This window comes from Schistocerca serialis, chromosome 12 (assembly GCF_023864345.2).
Source record: "Schistocerca serialis cubense isolate TAMUIC-IGC-003099 chromosome 12, iqSchSeri2.2, whole genome shotgun sequence".
NCBI classification, from domain to species: Eukaryota; Metazoa; Arthropoda; class Insecta; order Orthoptera; family Acrididae; genus Schistocerca; species Schistocerca serialis.
Genome location: NC_064649.1, coordinates 79201408 through 79214630, shown reverse-complemented (window position 1 = coordinate 79214630; position 13223 = coordinate 79201408). Strand labels below are relative to the sequence as shown.

The 13223-nt window shown below is 39.7% G+C and overlaps 1 protein-coding gene across 1 annotated transcript in view; it reads right to left on the bottom strand.

The window, feature by feature from the left end:
* LOC126428433 (unconventional myosin-Ib) overlaps nt 1-13223 on the bottom strand; it is an 852237-nt gene that overhangs the window by 170527 nt on the left and 668487 nt on the right. Inside the window, exon 13 of the mRNA XM_050090358.1 lies at nt 11741-11974. Coding sequence (XP_049946315.1) covers nt 11741-11974 — 234 coding nt within the window. The remainder of the gene's footprint in view (nt 1-11740; nt 11975-13223) is intronic.

The window sequence follows — 13223 nt, the reverse complement described above, 5'->3', positions numbered from 1 at the left end:
GCAGAAAATGAAGCAGGCAAAAAGGAATACAAACGTCTGAAAAATGAGATCGACAGGAAGTGCGAAATGGCTAAGCAGGGATGGATAAGGGCAAATGTAAAGATGTAGAGCCTTATCTCACTAGCGGTAAGATAGATACTGCCTACAGGAAAATTAAAGAGACCTTTGGAGAAAAAAGAGTCACTAGTATGAATATCAAGAGCTCAGACGGAAACCCAGTTCTAAGCAAAGAAGGGAAAGCAGAAAGGTGGAAGGAGTATATAGAGGGTCTACACACGGGCAATGTACTTGAGGACAACATTATTGAAATGGAAAAGGATGTAGATGAAGATGAAATGGGAGATATGATACTGCATGAAGAGTTTGACAGAGGACTGAAAGACCTGAGTCGAAACAAGGCCCCCGGAGTAGACAACATTCCATTAGAACTACTGATGGCCTTGGGAGAGCCAGTCCTGACAAAACTCTACCATCTGGTGAGCAAGATGTATGAGACAGGCGTAATACCCTCAGACATCAAGAAGAATATAATAATTCCAATCCCAAAGAAAGCAGGTGTTGACAAATGTGAAAATTAACTGAACTATCAGTTTAATAAGCCACGGCTGCAAAATACTAACACGAATTCTTTACAAACAAATGGAAAAACTGGTAGAAGCCGACCTCGGGGAAGATCAGTTTGGATTCCGTAGAAATGTTGGAACATGTGAGGCAATACTGACCCTACGACTTATCTTAGAAAATAGATTAAGGAAAGGCAAACCTACATTTCTAGCATTTGTAGACTTAGAGAAAGCTTTTGACAATGTTGACTGGAATACTCTCTTTCAAATTCTAAAGGTGGCAGGGGTAAAACACAGGTAGCAAAAGACTATTTACAATTTGTACAGAAACCAGATGGTAGTTATAAGAGTCAAGGGGCACAAAAGGGAAGCAGCGGTTGGGAAGGGAGTGAGACAGGGTTGTAGCCTCCCCCGATGTTATTCAATCTGTATATTGAGCAAGCAGTAAAGGAAACAAAAGAAAAATTCGGAGTAGGTATTAAAATCCATGGAGAAGAAATAAAAACTTTGAGGTTCGCCGATGACATTGTAATTCTGTCAGAGACAGCAAAAGACTTCGAAGAGCAGTTGAACGGAATGGACAGTGTCTTGAAAGGAGGATATAAAATGAACATCAACAAAAGCAAAACGAGGATAATGGAATGTAGTCGAATTAATTTGGGTGATGCTGAGGGAATTAGATTAGGAAATGAGACACGTAAACTAGTAAAGGAGTTTTGCTATTTGGGGAGCAAAATAACTGATGATGGTCGAAGTAGAGAGGATATAAAATGTAGACTGGCAATGGCTAGGAAAGTGTTTCTGAAGAAGAGAAATTTGTTAACATCGAGTATATAGTAAGCGTCAGGGAGTCATTTCTGAAATTATTTGTATGAAGTGTAGCCATGTATGGAAGTGAAACATGGATGGTAAATAGTTTGGACAAGAAGAGAATAGAAGCTTTTGAAATGTGGTGCTACAGAAGAATGCTGAAGATTAGATGGGTAGATCACATAACTAATGAGGAGGTATTGAATAGAATTGGGGAGAAGAGGAGTTTGTGGAACAACTTGACAAGAAGAAGGAACCGGTTCTGAGGCATCAAGGGATCATCAATTTAGTATTGGAGGGCAGCTTAGAGGGTAAAAATCATATAGGGAGACCAAGAGATGAATACATTAAGCAGATTCAAAAGGATGTAGGTTGCAGTAAGTACTGGGAGATGAAGAAGCTTGCACAGGACAGAGTAGCATGGAGAGCTGCATCAAACCAGTCTCAGGACTGAAGACGACAACAACAACAACAACAGTCCTGGTGAAGGATGTGGTTCAGTTGTTCCAATATGGGGTGGTACTGGATGATGAAGTGGACTCTCCTTTGTGGCTGGTTCTTGGTAGTGATGGGAGGATTGGGGGTGTGAAGGGAAATGGTACAGGAGATCTGTTTGTGGACTAGGTCTGGGGGTAGTGCCTGTCTGTGAAAGCCTTGATGAGACTTTCAGCCTACTGAACAAGGGAGTTTTTGTAATTGCAGATGCGCTGTCTCTGGGTGGGCAGAGGATATGGGAGGAATTTTTTGGTGTGAAAGGGATGACAACTGTCAAAATGTAGGTATTGTTGGTGGTTGGTGGGTTTAATGTGGACAGAGGTGGGGATTGAACCATCAGAGAGGAGGAGGTCAACATCTAGAAAGGTGGCACGCTGGGTGAGGAGGACCACATGTAGTGGATGGGAGAGAAGGTGTTGAAGGAAGGAAGATAGGGAGTCCTGGCCCTGATACCGGATCATATCAAAAATAAACCTGAACCTAGATGGTCCATAAAAAGATTGGCATGGGAGGATGCCATGTGGGTGCCATAGCTGTGCCTTAGATTTCTTTATATCTCTCCCCTTCAAAGCAGAAGTAGCTGTTGGTTAGGTTAAAGTTAGTAAGGTGTATGAGGTAGTGTGTTTGGAGTCTGAAGGATGTTGGGAAAGGTAGTGGTCAATAGCAGTAAGACCATGGGCATGAGGGATGTTGGTGTACAGGGACGAGTACAAATCCAGGAGGTAAAGGGATGGAGACTGTGGAGAGTTGGTGAAGGAAGAGTTTGGTGACTTTGACGTGGAAGACTAGATTACAGGCAACTGGTCGGAAGTGTTGGTCAATGAGGGCTGAAATTCTTTCAGTGGGGGCACAATAATTAGCCACAATGGGGCACCAAGGATTGCTGAGTTTGTGGATTTTGGGGAGCATGTAGAAGGTGGGTGTGCGGGGTGTGACAGGGGTGAGGAGGGAAATGGATTTAGGGGAGGGACACTGGGAAGCGCCTAGGGCTTTAAGTAGGGATTGGAGATTGTGATGGACTTCTGGGATGGGATCACTCTGACAGAGTTTATAGGTAGAGGATTCAGGTAATTGCTGGAAGGCCAATATTGTTCATCTTCCTACCTGGAGTTTCCCTCGTTTGATTATATTCTTATATCACACGCATCTAATTCAATGAAGTTCAAAATAGTGCACTAATCCTATTTGGAATTACTGAATCCAGAAGTTACATCCCTTTCTTGCACTATCTCTGTTGTGTGTGATGTATACTAAGTGGGAGAAAAGATATGGTAGAGAATGATTGACACAATGTACAGGTCATTTCAAGAATGAATCTTCTCTCTTGCTATGGAGTGCCTGCTACAACAAAGCTCTCTAACACATTACTTGTAATTAGTCTGTAGATGTCCCTAAGCCCTGGTTCATCATGTTATTCCATGCAAGTTATGTAGAAAAAACTCTGTGCAGTTTTGAAACTAGGAGGTTGCCTACAGACCATGATGTCCTCACTTAAAATGCAAAATTTTGTAAGTAAAAGGTACTTTCAAGCAGATGTTAGCTGTTATGCAATACTACAAATAAAATGGAGCTGTTAACATTGTGTGTACTTCCAGGTCCAGTGAGACAAAAATTTGAGCAAATAATTTTACAGAATATATTTACAGGATATATGTGAAACTTAAGTAGCAACATTTCAGAGATTGTTCAGAGATATTTTCTGAATATTTAGGTATCAGGGCCCTTGACCTCCACTAGCTTGTTACAGAGTATTAATGTAATCACCATTTATTTAGTTTGTTCCCCAGCTACATTTGTTTCTCTGAAAATACCCGTACAACACCAAAAAATGTGTGTAACATGCAACCACAAAACCATACAACACAAAATAGACTGTAATGCAATGAGCTATGTACTGATGAAAAAGTACTGCCACGTGGTTGACGTCACTATGCAAACAGCTACGTTTTGTGTCATCGTGTCGCTTGTCCACTGTATTGTGTGAACCTATACACAAGGTGCATATCAACCTGCTATTTACTACTAAATCTATCTGTAATGCAGTGTATCATAGTTAATGTGCATCTAAAGCTGTCAAAAAACACACCCAAGAGAAAACTGAGCAACCTTAAGAAGGAAGAGTAAGATCAGCATTCTTATTGTCAACAAAAAGTATTGTGAGTGAATAGTACAAGTTTGTTTCCAAGCAAGACCCACAGTGCATTTCACATTTGCACTGTTTTACAAATATTTTCAGTGGCTTATGTTGGGTTGGTGCATAAGTTCATAGTGGTTATTCATAACTTTAATAAACACAACAGATACACATAACAGAGACTTTAGTCATCAATACAATATTCTCCTTCACTATTTACAATAGCCTGCCAATGCTGGGGTAGCTTTTTGATTCTGCAACTCAAAAAACCACACGACTTTGACGCAAAGAACTTGTTGAGCCATGTTCAGAGTGCATTTTCATCCAGAAAAGAGGTTCCTTGAAGGTTGATCAATAAAGAGTGGAAAAGGCAAAAATCTGAGGATGTAAGAGCAAATGAATAAGGTGGGTAAAGAACGACTTCCCAACACAACACTGGCACAGCATTTTTTGTCTATCTAGCAGAATGCAGGTGGGTGTTATCACGGAGTAGCATCACTTCACACAGTCTTTCTGGTCAATATTTTTGAATTGTGTCTGCAAGACATTTCAGCTGCTGACAATAAATGTCAGCTGTAGTGAAGCAATACGTAGTACACCACAAGCTCACTGTTCCATCAGATGAATCATGCTACCTTTTATGGATACACATAGGTCTTTGTATGGGGAGTCGCTGCTTTGTCTGGGCTCAGACATTCTTTTCTTTTTCCTTATGTTAGCATAAAGACACCATTTCCTGTCGCTAGTAATGGTTGTTGTTGTTGTTGTTGTGGTCTTCAGTCCTGAGACTGGTTTGATGCAGCTCTCCATGCTACCCTATCCTGTGCAAGCTTCTTCATCTCCCAGTATCCACTGCAGCCTACATCCTTCTGAATCTGCTCAGTGTATTCATCTCTTGGTCTCCCTCTACCATTTTTACCCTCCACGCTGCCCTCCAATGCTAAATTGGTGATCCCTTGATGCCTCAGAACGTGTCCTACCAAGCGATCCCTTCTTCTAGTCAAGTTGTGCCACAAACTCCTCTTCTCCCCAATTCTATTCAATACCTCCTCATTATTTATGTGATCTACCCATTTAATCTTCAGCATTCTTCTGTAGCACCACATTTCAAAAGCTTCTATTCTCTTCTTGTCTAAACTATTTATCGTCCATGTTTCACTTCCATACAAATACTTTCAGAAACGACTTCCTGACACTTAAATCAATACTCGATGTTAACATATTTCTCTTCTTCAGAAATGCTTTCCTTGCCATTGCCAGTCTACATTTTATATCCTCTCTACTTCGACCATCATCAGTTATTTTGCTCCCCAAATAGCAAAATTCCTTTACTACTTTAAGTGTCTCATTTCAATTCCCTCAGCATCACCCAACTTAATTCAACTACATTCCATTATCCTCGTTTTGTTTTGTTGATGTTCATCTTATACTCTCCTTTCAAGACACTGTTCATTCTGTTCAACTGCTCTTCTAAGTCCTTTGCTGTCTCTGACAGAATTACAATGTCATCGGCGAACCTCAAAGTTTTTATTTCTTCTCCATGGATTTTAATACCTACTCCAAACTTTTCTTTTGTTTCCTTTACTGATTGCCACTAGTAATGGTACGGGACAGAAATGATCAATATTGTTCATGACTCAACTGGTGACAAGCAATCAGAGACGTACATAATGCCACCCGCTTATTTTTGTGATTTTGACTCAGACCATGCGGTATCCACACTCAATTTTTGAACCTTTACCACCCCACACAAATGTCACACAGTGGTGGAATGATCACAGTTCATCACATTTGCAGTTCTCGAGTAAACCGACGTGTATCAGTGTCGATTTATGGGTTTAAATGATCTTCATCAAACCCTGAAGTTCTTCCTAAATATGGAGAGTCACTAATGTCAAAATGATACTCCTTAAAATGAGAAAACCATTTTCTTGCTGAGATCTGTTCAGTGGCATCATTCTCATACATGCCAAAAATGTTTCTGGCTGCCTCCATTGTTGTCATCCCTCTAATGGACTCACACAGAGGGATATGCCAGAAATGTTCTGATTTCTCTACACACAGCTCCACTCAATATCTCCAAATCACACAACATGTAAACTCAAATGGCAACAGCAAGCTACAAATAAAAAAAGATAATTGGTAAATAAACCCATGTCAAATGGAATAGCAACATGCAAAACAAAAATGCTATGAACTTATGCCCCAACCTAATAGATACACATATAAATGCATATAAATGGAGGGGGGGAGGTATAAAAATCAAAAAATTAGTCTGTAACTAGCTACTGCAGACCACAGGTCCCTTATGCCGAAGTAATAACAAAAAAATATCCTTGAACAACCACCAAAATTTTGTCAGTGGAGTTTAGTCAGGTTCACCATGTACACAAATAATAAACAAAAAATCAGCATAGGAAACCGCATGGCAGTTGATGAATGTTGAATCGGATGCAGACACACAAAAATGTTAGAAACCCTAACTAGCTTCAAATCTTTCATGCCTCATCTATCTGTAGTATGAGCTCAAAATGGCATCTGTTTAACCTGCCACTTACTTCTTAACATGGTCCCTTTCTAGTTAAGTACACTTTGTCCAACATTTTTCCAGAGAGCAGGTCCCATCCCTAATCTTTGATTCTGGAACCTTCCATCTATGATTTCTATAATCTGTATGACAGATGCTAAACATTTCTCAACTACATTTTCTTTTAGATGTGGAAATAGATGGAAGTTAAGGGGTCACAATTATGGACAATGTTTCAACAGTTCAAATTTCAAACCTGTCATGTTTCCCAGTGTCAAGTACCTTTGTCAGTATATGTATTGTTCCAATTCTATTCTATTTAACAAATCTGTTGGGTCAAATCATTGATTGTGCACAAATTTTCAGCAATAAGACTCGCAGTCATGTTCAGATGAACATTGAGGAATGATGGGCTGGTCCCCTATATGTCCTGATATGCCCCCTATCAACACTGGTAGTGTACTTATATATGGCAGACTTCAAAGGAAAAGATTTTGGAACACTCCATTCCAAAACAGATGTTACTACCATTATGTGAATAACATATTTGTCCCGCAGTCACTTAGGCGGGAAACTTTGAACAAGTTTCTGCAATATCTGAATTTGTACCATCCCAACACACAGTTCACTATAGAGCTGGAACAAGATGGAATCTGCCCATTCCTGGATGACCTAATGAGACAAGAAGACGATCTCATAGTGGGACACAGTTTATGCAGGAAACATACATACAATGATTTACATGAATGTGCATCCAGTTGTCAGCACAATATGAAGCATGAGAGAGTCTTACAACAATAATTTATAGAGTAACAAAATAAACAGAGCTGTGAGAGTGCATTAAGTATCACCAGGATTGCGTAACATTGTAGTGTGATATGCATAATGGCGAATCCTCAAAATTACAGACCAATATCCTTAACATCGGTTTGTTGCAGGATTCACAAACATATTCTCAGTTCGAATATAATGAATTTCCTTGAGACAGAGAAGTTGCTGTCCATGCATCAACACAGCTTTAGAAAGCATCGCTCCTGCGAAACGCAAATCGCCCTTTTTTCACATATCTTGCCAACCATGGATGAAGGGTATCAGACGGATGCCATATTCCTTGACTTCCGGAAAGCATTTGAATCGGTGCCCCACAGCAGACGCCTAACTAAGGTATTAGCATACGGGATTCATTCCCAAATATGTGAGTGGCTCGAAGACTTCTTAAGCAATAGAACCCAGTACGTTGTCCTCGATGGTGAGTGTTCATCGGAGGTAAGAGTATCATCTGGAGTGCCCCAGGGAAGTGTTGTAGGTCCGCTGTTGTTTTCTATCTACACAAATGATCTTTTGAGTAGGGTGGATAGCAATGTGCAGCTGTTTGCTGATGATGCTGTGGTGTACGGGAAGGTGTCGTTGTTGAGTGACTGTGGAAGGATACAAGATGACTTGGACAGGATTTGTGATTGGTGTAAAGAATGGCAGCTAACTCTAAATATAGATAAATGTATATTAATGCAGATGAATAGGAAAAAGAATCCCGTAATGTTTGAATACTCCTTTAATAGTGTAGCGCTTGACACAGTCACGTCGATTAAATATTTGGACGTAACATTGCAGAGCGATATGAAGTGGGACAAGCATGTAATGGCAGTTGTGGGGAAGGCGGATAGTCATCTTCGGTTCATTGGTAGAATTTTGGGAAGATGTGGTTCATCTGTAAAGGAGACCGCTTATAAAACACTGATACGACCTATTCTTGAGTACTGCTCGAGCGTTTGGGATTCCTATCAGGTCGGATTGAGGGAGGACATAGAAGCAATTCAGAGGCGAGCTGCTAGATTTGTTACTGGTAGGTTTGATCATCACGCAAGTGTTATGGAAATGCTTCAGGAACTCGGGTGGGAGTCTCTGGAGGAAAGGAGGCGTTCTTTTCGTGAATCACTACTGAGGAAATTTAGAGAACCAGCATTTGAGGCTGACTGCAGTACAATTTTACTGCCGCCAACTTACATTTCGCGGAAAGACCACAAAGATAAGAGAGATTAGGGCTCGTACACAGGCATATAGGCAGTCATTTTTCCCTCGTTCTGTTTGGGAGTGGAATAGGGAGAGAAGATGCTAGTTGTGGTAAAAGGTACCCTCCACAACGCACCGTATGGTGGACTGTGGAGTATGTATGTAGATGTAGATGTGGATGTTTGTCAATGCACATTTGAAGCTTGCTGCATTTTGATTTTGCCTAATGGCAAATTAATTTTAAGAACTTGATAATGGGGTTGACCAAGAAACATGATATGCCTTGTAGCAGCTAGCTCAAACATGAAAGCATGATGAGCTTTCGACCCCCAGCTCAAATGAATACAGGCAGGCAATCTGATGAAAGAAGGTGGCAGGATCATTGGATGGCATAGCATCAAGTGTGTGTCCCACTCACCTCTCCAGACATCAGTTTTGTTACAGTCAATGATGGATGATATCAGCCTTCGTGAGGCCAAAGTCTACTGCCAGTGTGGTGAAGTGTAAATTCTTGAGACAGTATGCACAACTGAGGTGAGTCACCACAAGCATAAATATCATGTAAAACACAGCCAGTCCATCAACGTGGCTGTTGCAGGCATTGCTTAAAAACTCATCGTGTCTGGGCTATGAAAAAATAAAGGTACTCCAAAAATATTCTTTCCAGGACTGTGTGCGTAAAGAAGGACCACAAATCTAACTTGAGCTAAAGATGATAAACAAAGACAGTTGATTCTCTTTTATTTGCAAACATCTTGTTGGCATTTGGTGAATTTATGATAGGTAACTAGGCCCCGGGAGTAGACAACATTCCATTAGAACTACTGACAGTCTTGGGAGAGCCAGGCCTACCAAAATCTACCATCTAGTGAGCAAGATGTATGAGACAGGCGAAATACCCTCAGACTTCAAGAAGAATATAATAATTGCAATACCAAAGAAAGCAGGTGTTGATGGATGTGAAAATTACTGAACTATCCATTTAATAGGCCATGGCTGCAAAATACTAACACGAATTCTTTACAGACAAATGGAAAAACTGGTACAAGCCGATCTCAGGGAAGATCAGCTTGGATTCTGTAGAAATGTTGGAACACGTGAGGCAATACTGACCCTACGAATTATCTTAGAAAATAGATTAAGGAAAGGCAAACCTATGTTTCTAGCATTTACAGACTTAGAGAAAGATTTTGACAATGTTGACTGGAATACTCTCTTTAAAATTCAGAAGGCAGCAGGGATCAAATACAGGGAGCGAAAGGCTATTTACAGTTTGTACAGAAACCAGATGGCAGTTATAAGAGTTGAGGAGTATGAATGGGAAGCAGTGGTTGGGAATGGAGTGAGACAGGGTTGTAGCCTATCCCCGATGTTATTCAATCTGTATATTGAGCAAGCAGTAAAGGAAACAAAAGAAAAATTTGGAGTAGGAATTAAAATTCATGGAGAAGAAATAAAAACTTTGAGGTTAGCCGATGACATTGTAATTCTGTCAGAGACAGCAAACGACCTGGAAGAGCAGCTGAACAGAATGGACAGTGTCTTGAAAGGAGGATATTGGATAAACATCAAGGAAAGCAAAAAGAGGATAATGGAATGTAGTCGAGTTAAATCGGGTGATGCTGTGGGAATTAGATTAGGAAATGAGACGCTTAAAGTAGTAAATGAGTTTTGTTATTTGGGGAGCAGAATAACTGATGATGGTCGAAGTAGAGAGGATATAAAATGTAGACTGGCAATGGCAAGGAAAACGTTTCTGAATAAGAGAATTTTATTAACATCGAGTATAGATGTAAGTGTCAGGAAGTCGTTTCTGAAAGTATTTGTATGGAGTGAAGCCATGTATGGAAGTGAAACATGGACGATAACTAGTTTAGACAAGAAGAGAATAGCAGCTTTCGAAACGTGGTGCTACAGAAGAATGCTGCTGCAGAAGAATGCTGAAGATTAGATCGGTAGATTACATAACTAATGAGGAGGTATTGAATAGAATTGGAGAGAACAGAAATTTGTGGCACAACTTGACTAGAAGAAGGGATCGGTTGGTAGAGCATATTCTGAGGTATCAAGGGATCACCAATTTAGTATTGGAGGGTAGAGCGTAGGGTAAAAATCGTAGAGGGAGAAAAAATATGGTTCAAATGGTTCTGAGCACTATGGGACTTAACATCTGAGGTCATCAGTCCCCTAGAACGTAGAACTACTTAAACCTAACTAACCTAAGGACATCACACACATCCATGCCCGAGGCAGGATTCGAACCGGCGACTGTAGCGGTTGCGCGGTTCCAGACTGAAGCGCCTAGAACCTCTCGACCGGGGAGGGAGACCAAGAGATGAATACACTAAACAGATTCAGAAGGATGTAGGTTGCAGTAGGTACTGGGAGATGAAGCTTGCACAGGATTGAGTAGCATGGAGAGCTGCAGCAAATCAGTCTCTGGACTCAAGACCACAACAACTAGTTTTGACTACAATGAGCCATCACTGAATTAAAAGTTCAGGAAAGACAAAAATATAAAATTACTGTCAAATGTAAACTGTTTTAAAAATTTTGAAAAGTGCAAAGTACATGTAAAGATTAAAAATATACCTTGTATATGTGTGACAGAAAGAGATATTCAGTGACAAAGAAGTTAAGACATTAGAAATTCAAAACTGATTTTTTAAAATACAGATTTGTGCAATTTAAAAAATTAATTAATCAATAGCCTAATAAGGCAAAATTCCTTTGGGGTGATCAGAAAAAATTGTTGGCAAAAAAGTGTTTATTTTTTGTTAACTTTGCAATGTTCTGTCATGTGAGAATGAAAAATTCAATTAACCATCAAATACGACCTCTGCATTAATCCAGCACACTGGCTGAATCCCTCTCCCCTTCCCCCTTCCCCTTTTCTTTCTTCCTTCCCCCACAGCTCTTCAGAATATTTATGCATCAAAAGGCAACAACAGATGATATTTATAACACTATCTGCCAAGGGTTCAGAACAACACTTCACTTTCCCACACGTGAAGTGCCAATAAACATTTTGTGTTAAATAGTTTATGAATTAAATGTGTCTAATTTCTTGCTATTAGGTGCTATTGTACAGCATATCATGCATTACTTTTATATGTGTTATAATTAGTACGGCTAATACTAGGTTTATTATTAAAGGGCATGCAATAGCATTTCACTTGGCAGACACCCACTACATGCTACCTTCTCTATGAGGCTGCAGATGGCGGAATTGTTGAAGAAGTCAATGTGTGTCCACTCGAGTCCTTCCCGGACGTACTCCTCCTGCTCTTCCCGTAACGCCATCTCTACAACCACTTGGTGCAGTTTCTCATTGCAGAAGTTGATGATCAGCTGCTCGAACCCATTTTTGTCAAAAACTTCAAATCCGTACACATCGAGGATACCGAGAACTTTTCTCCGTCCGTATCTTTTCACCTGGATTAAGAAAAAGAGAGAGATCAACTTAAAAATATGGCACACATGATGTTCATTTATTAGTGTGCTATAACACTTTTTCCAGCAATGGAAAACAAATATAGAAAAATCATTTATTAAATAGGAAACTGAAAGACTATTGTAATTGTTTTTTTTAAGTTGTTCATAAACAGTAATGAGTCATTCACAATTAAGCTCCTGAGCTACTCACGAACGATGACATGCCATACAGAGATGGAAAGGATTAATAATTGTGGTACTGCTGGTTCCCAACAATAGCTACAGACTGTTGTGTCCTTTAGAGCAGCCTGGTTACATCTACAACCCATCTGCGAGTTATAGCTTTGCACTTGAAGAAAGCCTGTATGAGATGTGTTAGAAAAGTAACTGGCAACACTATGCATGAACCCAAGATGTTAAGTCTTAGTAGTAGATGTCACTTCCCCAATGAATGTCATATTCAATATTTTCAGGTTCAGGACCATATTTACACATCAGTACCTCTTTAAGAAGTATATTGCGAGTAAAAGTTAACAACAATTAATCAAATTTGCATTTTATAAATTTTTTAAGGGTTGTTGGTGGTGTAATGGTTAGCATTTCAGCCTGGTAAGCAAGAAGACCCGGGTTCAAGTCCCGGATGCTAAGTAAACAAACTTTATAATCACTTTTATACCACAAACTTCTTCTGTAACATATGCCGAACTTGCTATTAATGTCTTCTTCCAACTCTCCTCTGCCCAATTTACAAATATAATGTATCAATCTCCATAAAAGGCTAAACTGAATTAACAAACAGTGTAAGAAACTACTAATGAACTCACCCTGATGGACACTTGAAAAATACGGAAAACCAATGGAAATCAATGAAAATAGTTACTCGGACAATAACAGAAAAAAAGAACAGAACAGATTGTCATACAGGAAAGCGTAAAATGTAAACTGCTTTGTAAAATGAAAACTGTTATTTTGTAATAAAAAGTTTTTAATTCATTTCTTCTGCTTTGATCATTATCGTAGATATTACATAGGTTTTGTTAAGGTTAATAGTAGCTTCATTATCCCCACAGAAGTATATACTACCTGATCTAAAGTAATTGAAGACGTACTAGTGGACAACACAAATATGCAGTGTGTCCACATTTTGCCTTCATGATGACTTGAACTCTGCTGGGGACACTTTCAATGAGTTGTCTGAATGTATGTGGAGTAGTGGCAGCCTAATATTCCTCAAGAACCTAAACCAGAG